Source organism: Myodes glareolus, chromosome 11 (assembly GCF_982192425.1).
Source record: "Myodes glareolus chromosome 11, mMyoGla1.1, whole genome shotgun sequence".
In the NCBI taxonomy this organism is placed as follows: domain Eukaryota; kingdom Metazoa; phylum Chordata; class Mammalia; order Rodentia; family Cricetidae; genus Myodes; species Myodes glareolus.
Window position 1 is genome coordinate 46,523,142 of NC_142036.1, and position 18,309 is coordinate 46,541,450.

General features: G+C 43.7%; 1 protein-coding gene across 7 annotated transcripts in view; it reads right to left on the reverse strand.

Moving 5' to 3' along the window:
- The window catches only part of Rad51b (RAD51 paralog B), a 515,139-nt gene that overhangs the window by 34,967 nt on the left and 461,863 nt on the right, over window positions 1–18,309 (reverse strand). For 4 of the 7 annotated variants that reach the window (XM_087911700.1, XM_085697440.2, XM_085697439.2 and 1 more), the window contains one exon: window positions 12,462–12,565. The exons of 2 other annotated variants lie outside the window; for them this stretch is intronic. In XM_087911700.1, coding sequence (XP_087767826.1) covers window positions 12,462–12,565 — 104 coding nt within the window. Of the gene's footprint in view, window positions 1–6,227; window positions 6,290–12,461; window positions 12,566–18,309 lie in introns of all 7 variants that reach the window. One more of the 7 variants, XR_015004408.2, reaches the window with a different exon arrangement.

The following is an 18,309-nucleotide window of genomic DNA, read 5'->3' on the forward strand; positions in this document are numbered from 1 at the left end:
CAGTTATTAAAATGTTTCCTGAACTTAGATACATCTGGAAAGTTTTGGAAAATCCTACAGGAAGGAGACAAGGCCAAAAGAGCTCCTTTTCTCATGCCGTTCAGGAAGCGCTGCACAAAATCTTTGCCCTCCAAGACAGCCAGCCCAGGAGCCCAACTTGCTGGGCTAGGGAGCCACTGGAGATAAGGGGAGTGATTTGAGGATCTGGAGTCTAAAACAAACCATTTTTTAAGAGCAGACATTTTAGATCCATATCAGTCTATGTCAACCAGATAAACAGGGCTCATCCCTGGAGATTCAAGAGACTTAATTTTTGGAATTAGTCACACATGCTGTGGAAAGGGCTGGAAGGGAAAGGGAACAGCAACGACAAGACGCTGTCTCCAGGAAAGAGGTTCTTTTGTTGCTGGAGCCCAGAGGCAGAAGAAGTTCACCCAATTGGACTTCGGACAGCAAAGGGATCACAGACATAGAGCCCATACAACTGCCTGAGATACTCCTGGAGGCGGGGACTGGAGGGTGAAGAGGACCTAGCTTCTTATGCTTATCCAGAATGAACAGAAAGGGAGCCTTGGAGATCTGCAGGGATCAGTTCCCTAGTGATTGTTAAGCTGGGCCTCGAAGGGTAGGGAACACATGGGTGAATAAGCTACCAACTGGAGTGATGTGCAGGGCAGATCCCTGATGGTCTAGTCGCAGAGAGGTGTTTTACAAAAACCTTGGAGCTGCGAGTGCTCCATTTTTGCTGCTTACCACACCCCTGACCTGAAATTTGCCAGAACTGCCTGGGGGAAGGAGGCACAGCTGCCTCCAGACCTCCTTCCCTGAGAGAGCAGGGGCTGCTGCAGAGTCTGTTCTTTTCCCTCTCTGTAGTGGGAATCTCCACGCATTTCATTCGGATGGCTGTCTGTTGAGAGCCAGGACTAGCAGCAGAGACACAACACAGATGTGGAGGGGGTGGGGGTGGGGCGAGAGCTGTCACTGCTTAGAGCATTCGCAGTTCCCTGCTTATGTGACAGGATGGCTATCTAGTGAGGGCCTTTCTTCCATCATTACACAATGGAAGGCGCAAAGAGAGGGCAAGAAAGAAATAAAATGGGGCCAATTTCACATTTTTATATGAACTCAGTCCCACCATAATGACATTAACCTATTCCCAAAACTTATGGCCCAGCCACCTCTTAAATACCTTGTCTTAAAAAAAAAAAAATTGTGTGCGCGCATGTGTGCACACGCCATGTAGACAACTGTCTTAGGGATTTGTCTTCACCTTCCACTTCACTGAAGCAGAATCTCTCATTTCTGCTTCTGCACCGCATACTCCAGGCTTGCTTGCCTTTGTGCCTTGGGGGATGTTTCCGTTTCCATCTTGCAGTCAAGAGTGCTGGGATTGCAGATGCAAACCTCTGCAGCACCTGGCTTCTATGTGAGTTCCAGGGACAAACCTGGCTTATCAGGCTTTCACGTCCAGAGCTCTTACTACTGAGCCATCTCCCTACCATGTCCCTGTCCCACCTCTTAACACTGTAACTTAGAGTAACCTGATGGTTACTTTCCAACATACACTTGGGGATAGGCACATTCAAACTGCAGCATATACTTTTTTTTTTTAAACTGAGAGGAAAAACGTCACATTTTAATATGTTTTAATGAAAAAAATGAGCAAGGCCTTACCGATGCTATGGCAGCCACTCATTTAACTTATCTCTATGAATTTTCTCAGGAACTACTTGACCTCTGGGCGGTCACACCATGTAGCTACAGCCTTGCTGTAGAGAAGTCCCAGAGACCGCTGCTCCCCTGAGACCAAGATTACCAACAGTGTCTTAGAAGCACTGGCCTTCTCAAATCAATGGGATGAAATGCTGAAGGCTGGAAGCTGAGCCAGTCACAAGGGTCTTAGAGAAGGTGGTGGGGAAGGCAGACAAAGGCAAGGCCAACACTAGAATGGAGTCACACTCAAAAATCAAGATCAGTTACAAAGAACCAAACATCCCAGAGTGGCTCAATACAGGACAGTGCATCTAGAGAGAACATTGCATACATGACCATTAATGAAAACAAACCACGTAGTGTAACAACAGCTGCTGAAGGGTTGGAGGCCATGTTGAATCTGCTAAACCTTTCATTTTCACGGAAGTACCAGGAAAAGAACACAGGCTGGCCAGTTGTCTCATTTCACTAAATACTGACTGAATCTTTACTAGAGCACTGGGGTGAGACTTTCAAAGAACAGACACCCCAGAATCTAGAGGTAAACCAGGAAGTTGCTTACTGTGTGGGAAAATGACTTTTCAGGGATAATTTACACATTATTCTGTATCTCCCATGAAGGAAGAGTTGCATGTATGGTCTGCCATGGTCCCTGCCCATTCTTACTGTAGGACATGCTGGGCAGAGAGAGGGGTGACAGGGCAAGAAGGAGGCGAAGGGAAGAAAGGAGTATGTCAACTGAAAACTCCAAATTACATGAAGCAGCAGAAATCAGGAAAGCCCAATGACTTATATTGCTCCTGACAACCAATCACGCATTTGATAATGTGTAACATATCATAAAATGTTATGGTAACATAAGACTTCATAAATTTAAACCGAATGCCAGAGACATATTCACTTACCCCCACACTTCCATCATGTAACTCCCTTGTCTGCATCCAGGCCCCACCCCTAACGTTGTAAGCTGTTGAGATGCTGGAAGAGCCCCACTCTACCCACTGCTTCAACCAGTGACCTCAGGAAGGATGAAAAGCTCAAATAAGCCCTGTCCCTTTCTTTGTACCCTCAGCTACAGCCAGACTCTCTAGGGAGACAGCAGAGGCCATAGGCCCAGGTAGCCTGCAGGTGTACTGTACGGATTCTCCCAGGCCACAGCAGCCAGACAGCAGTGCCATGACATGGACCTGCTTCAGCGCAGCAAACCTTTGGAATCACACATCTAGACAGAGCAGGGAGCTTCTTCACTAGCCATTGCCAGGAGTATTTTGAAGCCAAATAAGAACAAGGGAGGAAAACATCAAACAGATTATCATCCCTACATGTCCCCACTCCCAAGTGGGAGGTGCTGTTCTCACAGGTAACTTGTACCCCTTGCAGGTAAGTTAAATGTCACTCTAGGTCTAGCTGTCTTTCAGGAAAAAATCAGAGCGAAGGAGGGAGAGAAGGACACACACAGAGAGAGATAGAGATAGATAGATAGATAGATAGATAGATAGATAGATAGATAGATAGAGAATATGAAAATAAGGGTTGTTAACTGTGACCCAAAAGAATCATTAAACAGATTTCACTTTGCAGTACCTCATTTAATTCCTATACTTAAATATTTAAACAGTACCAACACCAACAAAACCTCATAGCTCAGACAACATGGTACATGGCAAAAAGAACGCGGGCTCTGGAGTGGAAAAAACAACAACCTGTCTCCACATCTTGAAGCCACCACTGAATGTAATGTACTTATCTCTCTATTCCAGCTTTCCTTTGTAAGCCTGGGGAGGATAAGATCTGTGATGAAGAACTATCAATGGAAACCGAGTACACGACGGAGTCAAAACTGAAGCCTCCAACCCTGCAGGTGCGGTGCACAGGCTGACTCCTTCCCTCCTAGACGGTAAGAAGCTTTAGTTCCGCCTGGAGCTCTGGGCAAGTACAAGGTTCCGAGACGGCAGAAAATGGGCCCCACAAGGCTGCCTCCTGCCCTACAATGCCTTTTCACAATGAATATGCAAGACCCAAAAATGGAATAACCACAAAGCATCTTCCACACTGGGAAAACCAGAGAAAGGTCAGAAAAATGTATGAAGGCTGGCAACAGAACCTTGGGGCTTGAGGGTGCCCTTCCAGGAGCACAAATGATGCTGGCAGAAGGTTGCCAATAAGCACAGATCCTCCATTTGGGAATTTAACCCTCACTGTGACGTTCAGCTGGGAAAAGGATACCAAGTCCCTTGTCTAAGCCCAAGATTCAAAGACTGGCTTTTCTAATTCATTGCAACGCAGAGTGAGAATATTAAGAATATTTTTCTGCAGAGTTCTGTAGAATATTTTTTCCACTACTGAAAGTCATAGGAGATAGAAATAGCATTACACCTATTAGCTAGGAATTTGGTTGGGTTTGGGAAATTTTTTTTTTTTTAAGACTCAGAGTTTATCTTAAAAAGTCATCAGCCTGGGCGGTGGTGGCGCACGCCTTTAATCCCAGCACTCAGCCAGCAAGACAGGCAGATCTCTGTGAGTTCGAGGCCACCCTGGTCTACAGAGCAAGTTCCAGGACAGGCTCCAAATCTACAGAGAAACCCTGTCTTAAAAAACAAAACAAATGAAAACAAAACAAGTCATCAGAGAAAATGAAAACAGCAATATGTCAGGAAATGACAAGTGAATTTGAATACCATGTCCATTTTTTTTTCTTGCTAGCTTCATGACTGTGAATCAACCACTAAACCCCAGATACTTATCCAACTTTGTGAAAAAAAGAAACAAGAGGTTAGAAGAGAATATGAATACTACTGTATGAGTCACCGACAGCTTGATAAAGACCTTCAGATCCCACCCCTGGTATGCCTTAACTGAATCCATCAGTAGAGAGGGGCCAGGACCTGATCTCATGGGCCACAGGCACCTTAGCTTATCCGGTGGTCACACAATTTGAGTCAACAGATAAACGAGGAGGTATTTCAAATGACACTATCATGTTCTAGTGGAAGTACTGATTCAAATGTCAGTCAATCAGTCATAGCTGTGCAGACATGAAACCCGTCTTTCCCTGTGCTTTCCCCAGCCAAAGACCTGCTCCATGGTTTCTTTGCCCATAGCTAAAGAACGAAGGTGGCATCCTGCCCAACCTTCATTCTCAAATGAGCCAAATATATTTCAGCATCCTTGACTCACAGGTCACTGCCTTGTTCAAGACATCTCATAGTTGTTTTCTACGCTGCTTCCCAAATGAAAGCATTTTTTTTTTTAAGCTAGACAAACAGAGTCTTCAGTTTGGTTCCAAAGCCCTGTGTCTCTTTTACTTCCTGTAAATGCTCAGATTTCTCAAAAGAAAAAAAAAAAAAAGAAAGAAAGAAAGAAAAAGAAAATCTCACCCAGCTATTTGGCCTAGTTTCCTTTGCAAGTTATAGCTGGGAGGGTCACTACACCAGGGGATTTGGAACTAGACAATAGTATGTAAAAATAAAACTTCTCAGAGCTAGAGGAGAATGGAGGAGAGAGAGACATAAACAGGGGATTCACCTTTCTGAGCAGACCCAGCACTGGCCTTCTGATGGTTGGAGACCCAGATTCTCAAAGAGAGAAATAAGGACATGTAATAGTAAGCCAGCCACAAAAATGAAGGCATATGGTTTAAATAAGTTAAATAAATATATCTTTACTCACATATCTGCCTTCTTACTTTTTTAGGGTTCTAGGGTCTTTTCTGTTTTGAAATGGTGGTAACAACCAGTTACAATAAAACGCTTCGTTTTTATTTAAGCTTTCAGTCTCTAAGGTGCTCGGGATCTCTTAGGAAAGATCCACCCTTGAGTGAAGGTCCAAGGCTCGCGGTCTGACACAGATGAAGATCCTGAATAAGCGACCTTCAGCAGAAGTGCCAGGGACCAATCGCACCTGGGTTTTTAACTGAAAATGCCCAAGTCTTAGAGAGAGAGCCCCTTTTCTTCGGATCCATTAAGAAATAGTGATGATGAGTATACTGACCTTTTCTAAAAAAATTACTATTATTTCTTGTTTTTATGTGTTTGGGTATTTTGCCTGAATGCATTTCTGTGCACCACATGCATGGAGCACCTGTGAGGCCAGAAGAGTTGGATCCCTGGAACTGGAGTTATACATTCTTGTAAGCTGCCATGTAGGTTGGGTCCTACGGAAGAGCAGCCAGCTCTTAACAGCTGAGCCAACTCTCCAGTCTCTAGACACCGACCTTCTTCAAAGGAACCACATCAAGTTTGTGTGTGTGCATGTGTGCGTGCGTCCTTTATGGATATGGATATCTGTAACTTAAGTGTGGAGAGAGCAGTAGGGGTTGTTGGCTTGATAAACTATGCTGTACTTTTCTCCATTGGGCCTGTGCTCTGCGACACCAACTCAATGTAACTATTTTTGGTCACAGCATCCTTCCACGGAGAACTCCTTCACGTTTTTCTTTACCTACATACCTGGGTGGTCTGAAGAAACAAAAGAGAACCCTTTAAAAGTCATCACTTTTCGAATCTCTTCAATACCTGCTCAGAGCACTTCTGATTGGAGACTCCGGGCAGGGGTTCAGATTTCACACTTGAGCAGTCTGAAAAGCGAGGGAACATTAATACTCAAGGCAATGTACTTGGCTGGAATTCCATGTTTCCTTGGCTATTCCTATAGATATTCATGCTTAAAAGAATTTCCTCCCACCCAGTAGCCTGGCCAAATTCTCTTTTGCACACATGAGTTGTGAGCTCTCTCTCTGTCTCTGTCTCTCTCTCTGTCTCTGTCTCTCTCTCTCTTCCTCCCTCCCTCCCTCCCCTTTTCCCTGCCTAAAAAGGTAGGTGAGCAGTTGTACTAGAGTGAAAAGCCAAACTGTATGATCACCTGGGAGCTGTCTATGGGAAGGATTTATGTTTGAGTTAGGGCAACTAAGCCGGATCTCTCTGGAGCAGAGATCTCTGAGAAATCTGGAAGCAAAGAGGCACAAACCATAGCTAATAGCATCTAGAACATCACGTTAATGTTCGAGTGAATATGGAGTTAAGTCTCATATTCTGCCTCAAATCTAATGCAAAGACTTCTGTTTAGCTTCCAAGTGCTCAAGCCACCGCTGAAGGTGGCCGTAGGATCTCTCCCTCACGTGACATGTCATGCTCAGGGCTCTGGTTCGGTTGTATATAGAAATTCCTAGGAGGATTCCAGAGACAGATTAGAGTGGCTCCCATCCGTCCACAGCTCTCAGCAGATTGTTTCTCAAGTGCTGGCATGCTCAGCAGTCCTATAACACGACCATACAGATGGCCAATTGCAGTTGTCACGGTCTGATGTGGAACTGTTGCTGGCTACAGATGCTTTAAGGAACTCGCAAGCTGCACCATTCAATATGGGGAAGAGCGATTCAAGACTGGGTTCACACATTAAAGAATGTTTCTTTTATCTTCATTTGTTTTATGGCAATGGCTCACAGTTAGCCCAAGCTGGCCTGGAACTTGCATCCTATTGCCTTAGCACACTAAGAAGGATTTGTTTGCCTCTTTCTTTGTCACCTTCTTTCAGAACAAAGGCATCACCTATGGGTCTGAAGCTACATCTTCAATGGGTTCCTAATAAGGGCTTCTGAATAGAGCAATAGAAGTAAATGCCTGGCACAATGGCGGTCCAGAGGGGTGTAGGCCTGATGAAGGCTTCGTCTTCACAGTGGCAATGTCTTAGTCTTTGAAAAGTATAAAATGGATTCTGAGAGAATTTCATCATCAGAAAAGAAACACGGGATACTCAACTCCAAAACCTCAAATAACCTATGGCATTGAGCAAAGCCACATACCGAAATCAGGAGAGGGGCCTTGAGTAATAGTATCGGTCCTGTCAACAACACATTGGCTCCTCCCTCAAGTGTTCAATAACTTTAGGGTGCCTCCTGAGTAGAAGACGAAAATATTATTATAAAGCCTATTCAAATAAACTGCCTATATGAAAAGGTTACCTACTTCCAATCTGTTGAAATAAGAGAGTCATAATATTTATTTCATCAAGAGGGTGTAAGGCTTAGCTGGGATTAATTTATTTCATTACTCCTTCTAGGGCACTTCAAAATTTATATAATGCCATATGTGGCGTGTAGGAAGAGACTTCATGAGGATTTGATGAAAAATACTCCGAATGTTTCATCAGGTTGTGCATCATTTTCAAGCACAGCCACCCACACTAGAACTTTCTGAGTCATCACAAGGAACCTGGTACTTCAAGAACTTCCCAAATGTTGGTCTTGGCCAATTTACTGTGTATATGGTTGACTCTTTAATCATCCCAGAACCTTTATTAGTGGTAAGGCCTTCTATCACCTCCACATTTCCTAGTTACTGATGCTCTTGTAGAACATACTGTCCCTATGGCTCTTTCCAAGTAAACTAAGTAATGAGGGCATATTGGCTACCTTTCTTAATTTTTTGACTCTAGCGTCTCCCACAGTAATGAGCAGACGGGGTGATTCAATAAAAATTTGTCAAACAAATGCTGAGAGGAACCCTCTGCTCAGTTACAAGGCAGAATCCAGTCTGCGCCACCAGATATGAGTGGCTTCCTGCTTTTCTTCTATGCTGGGCCCCATCCTCACACCGTCCCTTCCTGCCTGTCCTAGTACATTAGAACCACCTGGGTGAGCTTTACAAATGAAACTGATGCTTAGGCCAATGTGTGTGTTACTGTTGTCCTTTTCTTGGCAGAGATTTTTGCTTTAGATCATCAATATGGAGCTCTGGCTTTGGGATCTTATAAAAGCTGTCATGTCGCTGGGTGGTGGTGGCACACGTCTTTAATCCCAGCACTCGGGAGGCAGAGGCAGACGCATCTCTGTGAGTTTGAGGCCAGCCTGGTCTAAAAGAACTAGTTCCAGAACAGGCTCAAAAGCTACAAAGAAACCCTGTGTTGAAAAAAACAAACAAACAAAACTGTCATGTTGAAGCTGCAATTCAGTCAGACTTAAGAACTACTAATTGGAACTACTCAGGTCCCAACCTCTCCTGGGGTCATTGCAAGATGCCCTGGATGATTTCACCTTTCTTTGGATTCACAGGGTTACTATTTTAGCCATTCACACAGGATAAGTCAGATACTGCCTTGTGATGGTGCTTCAACATCCCTTATTCTGACTCCCTCTTGATTGACACTTAAGATGGCTCTTTAGCATCCCTTACTCTGACTTCCTCTTGATTATTCACTAGTGCATACATGTACAAATATAAAATCTTCCATCCCCGACTGAAGGCCTTCAAGAACTATGCCTTCTTCTTACTGGCATCTCTATGTCAAGCACATGGTGAGCTCACATGCATTTTTGGATGATTTAAAATGACAAAGACAACAGTCAGCCTAGTAGAGGCCACTTTAATTCTACTCTGTAGACATGATTTTGGTTTAAAGAAAAATATTGCGAAATGGGTAGAACTGGATTGAAGCAGCACAAGGAAGGAGTAAGTAAGCCACATGGAAAAGAGCCCTTAGTCAGTTCGAAGGAAAACGTATCCCAACGTCTTAAGGTTTCTGCAAACACTGAAGCAGAATAAACAAGAGATTGAACTTGGCTTGTACCCTGATAAGGAGATTTCTTTCTTAGTTATATAATTTTACAAAGTTTCCAGGGTGTAAAGAAAATATTCAGCCAAGGGGGACTCCTTCTCTTGGACAATACAATCTAACTCAGGCTATTCAGCTTGACTTGATCCTTTCTGGACCTGTAATCCCAGACTAAGCCTTATATTCAAGAGCCCTGATTCAGGATAAAACATAATCCCCATTCCATGAGCTTGATCCCATAGTAGAGTGCTCTCTGTTTGCAGACTGAACACAAAACAAAAGCCAAGATACAAGACCTCTATCTGCTATCTTTAAGTTGCTGTCTCAGGGGTACAGCTATCGTAGAGTGGCCCTGCATGCTCTGCTGCTGAGAGAGGCCATAAGAAGGTATTTCTAGACTAATTTTAAAGGATTGTTTTGTTGCCCACATCACCAAAAAGCCTATCTTCATATGGCTTTAATACTTTGTCATGAACTAAGACCACAGGAAAGACCTAAAGAATCACTAAGCCCATGATCTGTGAAGGCAAGATAAGGTCATCAGATAGAGACACATTTCCTACATCAAACATTATCCTAGGCATTCAGTAACAAATTAAACAATTTATTTCTACAGAGAAATTAAAAGTATGCTCTCCTGTCTGGATTGGCAGTCCAGTCAAATTTTCATTAATAGTTCGTTTTTGTTTGAAAACCAGACTTGAAGGAATTCAAGTCTGCTGCTGATTGATTAGTAACCAGGGCAACATGTTTTCCTTTGAGATCACACCAATGACCCATCTAATAGGATATGAGTTTATAGACTGTCATCGATCTATCCATACTTTGTTCCTGGTGCTTCTTGTGATCGGTGGCCTATATCTGACCCTATCAGCCAAGAGCCACCCAAGTCAAGTCACCAAAGATACAAAACACAACATTTGTTCTATCAAGTACTTCCTTTTGGCAGAGATACTGTGGGCTCTCAACAACTAGGGTCTAGGGTCCATGAAGTGAAAGAATCAACACTGATGCTGGGAACACAAAGGTCCTTGGATTCACAAATAAGTACTAGGGAAACCAGGAATGTTAAACACACAGGCTTGTCTCTTCAATGGAAGGGATGTAAACCTGTTCTCTACCTAGAAGGCTGGGAGTGGATGCAGCTAATAATCTGGTGACCTTTGCTATCTGTAGGGCCAGGCCTCACCCGAATCCCCTAGAATGTTTATTCCAGATCCTTCTTCCTTAGATCTTTGTCTTTGTTTCTCAGTCAATAGAACCCATCCTTAGGAGAGATATCACATGTATTTATAGCCTGGTGACTTCTATGCTATCTGTATGACAAGACTGTACCAGATCCTAGGCCCCTAAGCTGTAGAACCTATCTTTAGGGAAGAGGTTACATGTATTTTGCAAGAGTTTCAATGTATACCTATCTTAAGCTTCATTGTACACATGGGATTGGGGAAACTGTTATCCAAAGTTACACTGTACTTAAGTATGTCTAAAATAAACTGCCCGGTGTCAGACCCTAGAAGTTTGGACCAACACCAGCTAACTAAGTCATGTTGAACTGGGTTTTCTTCTTGCCTCATGTGGATTATTACTCTGCTGGCCCTGGCGGTCACAGAGACACCCCCCCTCCACACACACACACAAACTCACAAAGAATGCTGTTATTATCAGTGCTATCTGATAGCTACCAACAATATTTATTTATCAACATTTACCTCCTAAGGGACACACCAAAGACCATTAGGTTCTCCAGAAATCTTTTGGATGTATTTCATCAAGAAAAATGTTGGACATAGCATCCAGGATACTGGACTCACTAGTGAAAAGGTGTCTCTGAGGTAACCAACGTGTTGGGGCCTGAAAACACAAGAATCCTTCCTTGCATGGGAATAATCTATTTATCAACTCAGAACAGGGCTGACCTAGTGACCAGGCTGGAATGTTATTTATATAAGCCCAAGAAAACCAAGAAAAATCCTGGTATGAAACCAAGGACATCCATAATGTTATCTGGAAAAGGCAAATGCTTATTTCTATATCTCATGATTCCTGCCTCTTTGCTAGAAAGAGTCAATTTATCTCCTGCTGGTAAAAGCAACACTGTCCTGCTCCATCGCCTCTGGAAAGGCCCCAGTACCACCTGCTTCTTTATTAACCTGGATTCACCACGCACTTAGTCATCAAATCTGACTTTGAATTCTGCTCCATTCCAAACATCAGGGTATCCACCCAGTCTTTTTCCTTTGCCTTCTTTCATGAGAGATACTAATCCAGTCTGGTCAAAAAGTGTGATTTGTTGAGGTAGGGAATCAAGAGACCTAAACTTCCTTATTTTTGAAGAGGTCAGACTATATAGACTTCCTTTCTCTGGAGTCTGGAGAGAAGATTAAGAAGGGGTGGGCAGTATTCCTTTCTGAATGGAGGGGATTCTCCCTTGAGAAAATTTTCAAACTTTCAGAGGACCCTCTGACACCATTTAGCACTTTAAACCAGTACATATGTGGTAATGTAAAAGTATCCAGAATTGCTGGGCGGTGGTGGCACACACCTCTAATCCCAGGGCTTGGGAGGCAGAGACAGGTGAACCTCTGTGAGTTCAAGGTCAGCCTGGTCTACAGAGTGAGTTCCAGGACTGACCTGGTTCCATAGCTACAGATGAGAAACCCTGTCATGAAAAAATGACAACAACAATAAACCCCAAAATAAAAACAAACAAACAAACAAACAAAACAAAAACCAAAAACTATCCAGAATCTGGGCTTATGCACTTAGCAGAAGCTGTCCATCTTAAGGTCTCAAAACACATACATGCTAGGAAAAGCATTGCAACTATTTAACTTGCTCATAGATTAGCTAGTCTTCAACAAATATCTTCTGGAATAATCATTTAGAGATGGAGGAACTAAGATCCCCCCAAGCATGATCCCTAGTCATTCACAAATGTTAAGAGATGCTGACTCTGCAGGATCCACGCTTACACTGTTATCCTGTGTGGAGCTAGATCCCCTCCCCTCTACTCCCACCCTCCCTTATCTTATTACAGCTGCTGTTAGACAAGCCAAGTTTCTTGATGATTCCCATGCCAGCCAGTACTGGCCCAGGACAGAGATGGTGGCAAACGCTTTCAGCTACTCTGATTTCTAGTCCATCTTCTCTCTGGCCTTCGCGCTTGAAGAACTCCGTGGCGGCACTCACTCACTCACCTGCCTTCTCTCTGAATCAAGGTACTGGAGAATCAGCCGGGTGTTCACACAGTGACTCCATGTGTTTCCTAGTGCGGCTACCACACAGCTGGATCCAGAAGTGCCTGAAAGGAGACGGGGCAAAAACCAGTTTTCAGAGGCCCTTCCTTATATGGCATTTGAGCTAAGCTCAGTCATTACTCATACTCAGAGGGTACTCAAGGCTCAGTCCATCATGACCAAAGCGGATGAATTAGAGGAGGACGGCATTAAAGGAGCTGGAGTCTTAACAAGAACCAGCATGGGGTCCTTCAGCCTTAGTGAAAGTGGCCACCAATGGGCAAAAAAGGCAGTAGCACATTAACAAGATGCATGATGAGGCAACAGAGCAACTGCTGATAAAGAACCACACCTCTACCGATCCCTGGCAGGAGGGTGCAGTGCTATTCTACTGTTGATGAGCAATCTTTGTTTGGCTGAATTAGCAGCTCTTCATTTAGGTTGGTAAGCATCTTAACTCACTTTTCCTTTTCAATCCCTTGGCATACACATAGAGCATTCCTTTGCCTTCCCTCCCCCGTCAGAGCATTCCTTTGTCTCCCCTCCCCCGTGTCCATCCACACCCAGAAGGGGCGTCTGGAAGAGCTCAGCCTTTCGTACCCAGTATGCTTTAACTTGCTCTATTTCAAGAGAAACATTCCTTTACCTCTTGAGACTTTCCTGTAAGGAGGATCTGAACTGAATTCCAAGCTTACTCCAAGTTGCATGTGGGAGGCTATCTTATATCTCATAGCTTCACTGCTCCTTTTGGACAAGACCGGGAGCAAAACCATCCCTGCTTCCCAAGCCCCTTCTCTCTCTCTTTAGAGGCAAGTTGCCAAGCCCTGATTCAGGGAATCTAGCTCCCTCTAATCTTGTCTGACATATCTTGAGGTTCCCTTCCAATCTTGAGCCCTCTTTGACCCCAGGCCATGGCAGAGATGGCAGGGATACTGGCCTGAGGGAGCCCTATTGAACACTTTGCCTTCCATCCGTGAGATACCATCTCTTTAATGAGGAGGCTGAGAACATAGACGTTCATTAAATTAGCTGAAACAAAATGAGGCATCAATCTTCTCCTCATTGTATTATCTCATCTGCACCCCTCACGGTCAAGTAGTAACTGGTCCTCTTTCTCAGGACAGACAAAATTTAAGGTAGTACCAGTTTCATAGAGCCTAAGTTCTTGGGTCCAAATACCACAACCGAGAAATGATGCTCAGTGGGTCTGAGTGCTCTTGTTGGCTAAGGGCTAGTGGGAGGGCTACTGGCTTCTAGAAAGTAGAGGCCAGTACTGTTGCTGAGCATCCTGCAATGAACAGAACAGGACTGTGACGAAGGTCTGCCCACCTCAGAATACAGCAGTTCTGGAATCCCAAAGTTAGATAATGAATGAATCAGATGGAAATCAGTAACGGGCCTCAGTAAGGGGATTTAAAGAAGTTAGCATAGACTTGAAAGGAGTAAAATTTAGAGTAACCCTGGCTCATTGTGTGCACAATTCAAAACACAAACAGATGAAGGTGAAAATAAATCATCTGGCCTGTGGGAATCTGACCACCTTGCTCACCCCCCCCCCCCCTTTAATCCTTAGTAGTCCTCCGTGCCTAAGGACGTTAAAGCCTGAACAATGTCTTCTGGGGCTTTATCTTCTGCTCCTGCCTCTGCCCCTGACTTCACCTCTCTGAGCTCCTCACTGAATGAGTTGCTGTGACCTTTTGACTTCTTTGTCCTCATCATCCTTGACCTCTTGTCAGCAGTTGATAAAGCTCCCCGCTCCTTGCAGAGAGTCCCCTGGCCTTCTCTGTTGACCTTTACCATGGGGAGCGCTTCTCTGCCCTCTCTGCCTTTTATCTCCCTCTTCTTGCTTTGGGTGAACCCCAGGGAATTGGGCGTGGCCATTTTCCCCCCAAATGCGGAAGCGCCATTGAGTAGCCTTTATTACATCAGAGATGAACTCAACTCCAATTTTCTTGTGGTACACAGCCTCTCAGTTTCTCTGCATTGCCCGTTTCCCTCCCATGGTATATGTTCCTTGTTCATGGTGTTGGATCACATAACATGTTCCTACAAAGGATGTAATGAACTCTCAGCACATCTCCCATATCTCTCGACCTTTCCCTTTCTTTCTTCTCCCTCTTCATTGGTCACCTTTGCTATACTGTTTCCTTTCTATATGCATGCCTTATATCCATAAATGGTTTTGTGGATCTATATAAAATCTAGGAACCACGAGTAAGAGAAACTATGCATTATTTGCCCTTGGGGAACTCAATTTATTTACAACAAATATCTCCAATTGCATCCATTTTCCTGACAATGATATAACTACTTTTCTTTATGTTTGAAAAAAATTCCGTGTGTGTGTGTGTGTGTGTGTGTGTGTCCTTTACCTATTCCTCTGTCAATAGACTTGGGTTGATTTCATAATTTAGCTGTTATTTTTATGTGTATGAGTGTTTAGTCTGCATTATATATGTGCACATGTGTGTGTATGGTGCCAACAAGACCAGAAAAGGGCTTCATGTCCGCTGTAACTGGAGTTATGGACAGTTTCAGGTCGTCATGTGGGTGCTGGGAACTAAATTCAGGTCCTCTACAAGAGTAGCACATGTTCTTAACTGCTGAGACATCATCTCCCCAGATCCCCTTCTGATTTTCAAAAAGCAAAGCCAAAAATAAATATTTTGAGTTCATTTTCCTGATTTAAAACTGCTGGCTTGGACTGAGGATATTGCTCTGTTGTAGAGTGCTTGCTTAGCATGTACAAGGCCCTGGGTTCAATCTCACAGCACTACACAGAAAAGTTGGCTTAATATTAACATTTAAAGTTTTAAAGATTTGAGAACCAGATGGGTTCATGGCCACTAGGTCTTTCTATCTGTACATGTGGTATGGCCTCACATCTACCATATGTCCAGAGCTGCCTCTCAAATGTCAACTTCTCTTCCCTTAACAGAAACAATTAGTGTCTTCCTCCTCTAAAGTTCCATAATACTAAACATTCTCTCAATTACCTCCATTTATATGGTGGTATGCGATGTGTGTGATTTTTGATTAATACACATTATGAAAGAGCCAGAGGCATGCCTGGTTTGCGCCAGCAGCCTGACTCACTTAACACAAGGATGCTTACACTGATTAAATGGCTAATAAGTTATTGCCACTGAATGCTGGACCATGTTAGAGACTTGTTTTAACAGCATATTTACATTCTTAATTCTACCTTAAGCTAAAATTAATAGGTTTGCATTTTTCAAGTAAGCTGTAGAAGCTAGCTGTTTATATGTCTGCTAAGTAAGAGGATTAAGTGGGGCTGAGATTTACAATTTGCAAAAAAAAGGTTACATGTGAATAATTAGGAGTTACTAATTGGTTGAGAACTTAAAACCTCTTTTTTTTTTTTTTTGTGGTGATAAAAGTGGAGGAGTGTCCCAGTTCTAAATGAAGTCAAAGGATGCTTTTAGAGATCATAGCCACACTCAGGGCAGGAGCAACTATTTTTAAAAAAATTCCATAAAAGGAAATAAATAAGCAAACGATCAAAAAAAAAATAAAAGAGCAAACTAAAAACTCTATACCACCAGGCCAACAAGAATGGGACAGATCCACAGCAGATACTTGGCTATTCTTTGGCCAGGTAAACCTGGGGCCTAATCAAGGGTCACAAGGGCAACCAGAGAAAACTCTGAAAAAGTCACCTCAAGGACGCATATTTCAAAAGCACTTACAAGCGTCAGGCCAGTGTAAGAGTAACCATAGCAAGGCCTTGAAAGTTAATGATGGAGACAATGCCTTTAGAGGCACTATATGCTAGGCACTAGGGATGCCCCACAAAAAGAGAGGGCTTACACTGTTTGAATTTCATATCTTAGTACACCCTTTTTATCCTCACAATAGCCTATGAGACAGGCAACATTATCAATTCTATTGACAGACCTAAGCTATGAGGGATTAAGTCACTTCCTCAAAGTCACATGGTTGGTTAATGGCAGAGTTAGGGCTCAAAACACGGCTGTCAACCCCTACTTTGATTAGCTTTCTCTGGGCTTATCACAGCTCGAAGGTTAACTATCTAGTTATTGTCCTCCTGGACTGCCCAAAGACCCATCTCAGGACCAGCAGAGACAGCTCAGCTGTCTTATCGGGCATCTGAACTCCACGTGTCCCTCAGGCTCCGCGTTCTGCTTCCTTTGTTCTGATGTTCTGGTGATAACCCAGGGCAAGAGGTTTCCACAGTGAGCACATGCCCTGGCTTGGCAAGTTATTTAGCCTTGCTCAACTGGACTAGCGGCTGGATTCCCACAAGTCAGGTGGCCTAGAACTGACCCTCCCTGGTTAGAGGCTTCAAACTCCAACCCCTTCGCAAGAGAAGAATTTAAGGTGGATGTGTTGGTAGAATCACTTGAGACAGGTCGATGGGGAAGTCGTCAGTTTCTATACATTCATGGCCTTATTTTCTTCCTGTCTTTCGAGTTTCTAGCATTCCCAAGACAGGGCTGTCATTAAGTGGCCACTAATACTGTTTATGGGAAAATTAAAGTAGGAAGAATCTGCTTACTGGCTCTTTGTAAAGGTGATTTCCTGCCCAGTGACCTAATTGGTCAGGAAACTGATAAGTGAGTCTTCTCTGTGTTCATTTGAAGCGGAAGTTCTAAAAACTGGGGCACTCTCCCTTCCTCCTAGTTTGAACAACTGTGATATTTAGACCTGCCCAGGCTGTATGATTTCATTGCCTAGAATTTGGTGGGTTCCAGTACAAATTTAAAAAAATCAAATAAATAAACTGAGATTTGAAATTATTTTCATTATTTGAGATTTTTCATCATCACTGGGTTGAGACTGCAGACGTGTTTAAGATCCCTAGAACAGCCCAGTTCATTCACACGGAATCAAGGCTCTCTAAAAGGACTGTGGGAATACTCATTCCCCACTCTCTCAGAGACTTGCTTATGTGAGTCAGAGCCTGCTGTCCTTCTGTGATTGCTTACCCATCTGTAAAATTCGAATAATAAGTCTTGCCTCCAGGCAGCCAAAAGTTCTTGGTGACCCTAGATGGAGATACTTGATACGGATAAATGGCAGGAACAGTGATGATCAAACACAGAAGATGAAAGTAGAGGGAGGAAAGTCTAATTGCTGCGCTCTGTTTTTCCTTCTCATCATTATTCAAGATAGGAACGAAGTGGTCGGGAATAGAATGCGGATTCCAAAACTTCTCCCAGAACTGCTATCTCCTGGAGCCAGTTCCCAACCTCTGGTGGGAGCTGGCTAGGAAGACACTTTTCTCACGTGGTCTCCCTGAACAGTACGCACAGGGTAGAGCCCTCATGATTTCAGGCTGGAGGAGGACAGCCAAGTTGCCGTGGAGCCCAGTTTCTAGAAGGTGATGGGCAGCTGGTACCACTCCGTGTCAGTGTTTAGATGGGGCCTGTTTGGGGGTGGGGGTGGGGCTGTGATGAAAAGTTTCTTTTCTGAAAACTTTCGAATTTACGACTTCTCTGCTAAATATTTCTGAGAGGTCAGACCAGCTGCTAGTGAACGACAGAGATATGTTTGCCCTGTGGCAGAGGGGTCAACTGAAAAGAACAGACTTTCACATGTTTAAAAATAAGCAGGAAGAAACCACCCCCCAAACAAACAAACAACAACAACCCCCCAAAAAGCAAACTAACAAAGCAGTGATTCCCAGAATAGGAACAGAAGGGAGGGAAAAGTTCACAGCCTTAAAGGACTGGGCATTTTGAATACTTGGTCCTTCTTGTCCTGTTGGATAAAAAGAAACATGCTGAGACAGGAACTAGGAAATGCAAACAACACCATTCAAGAA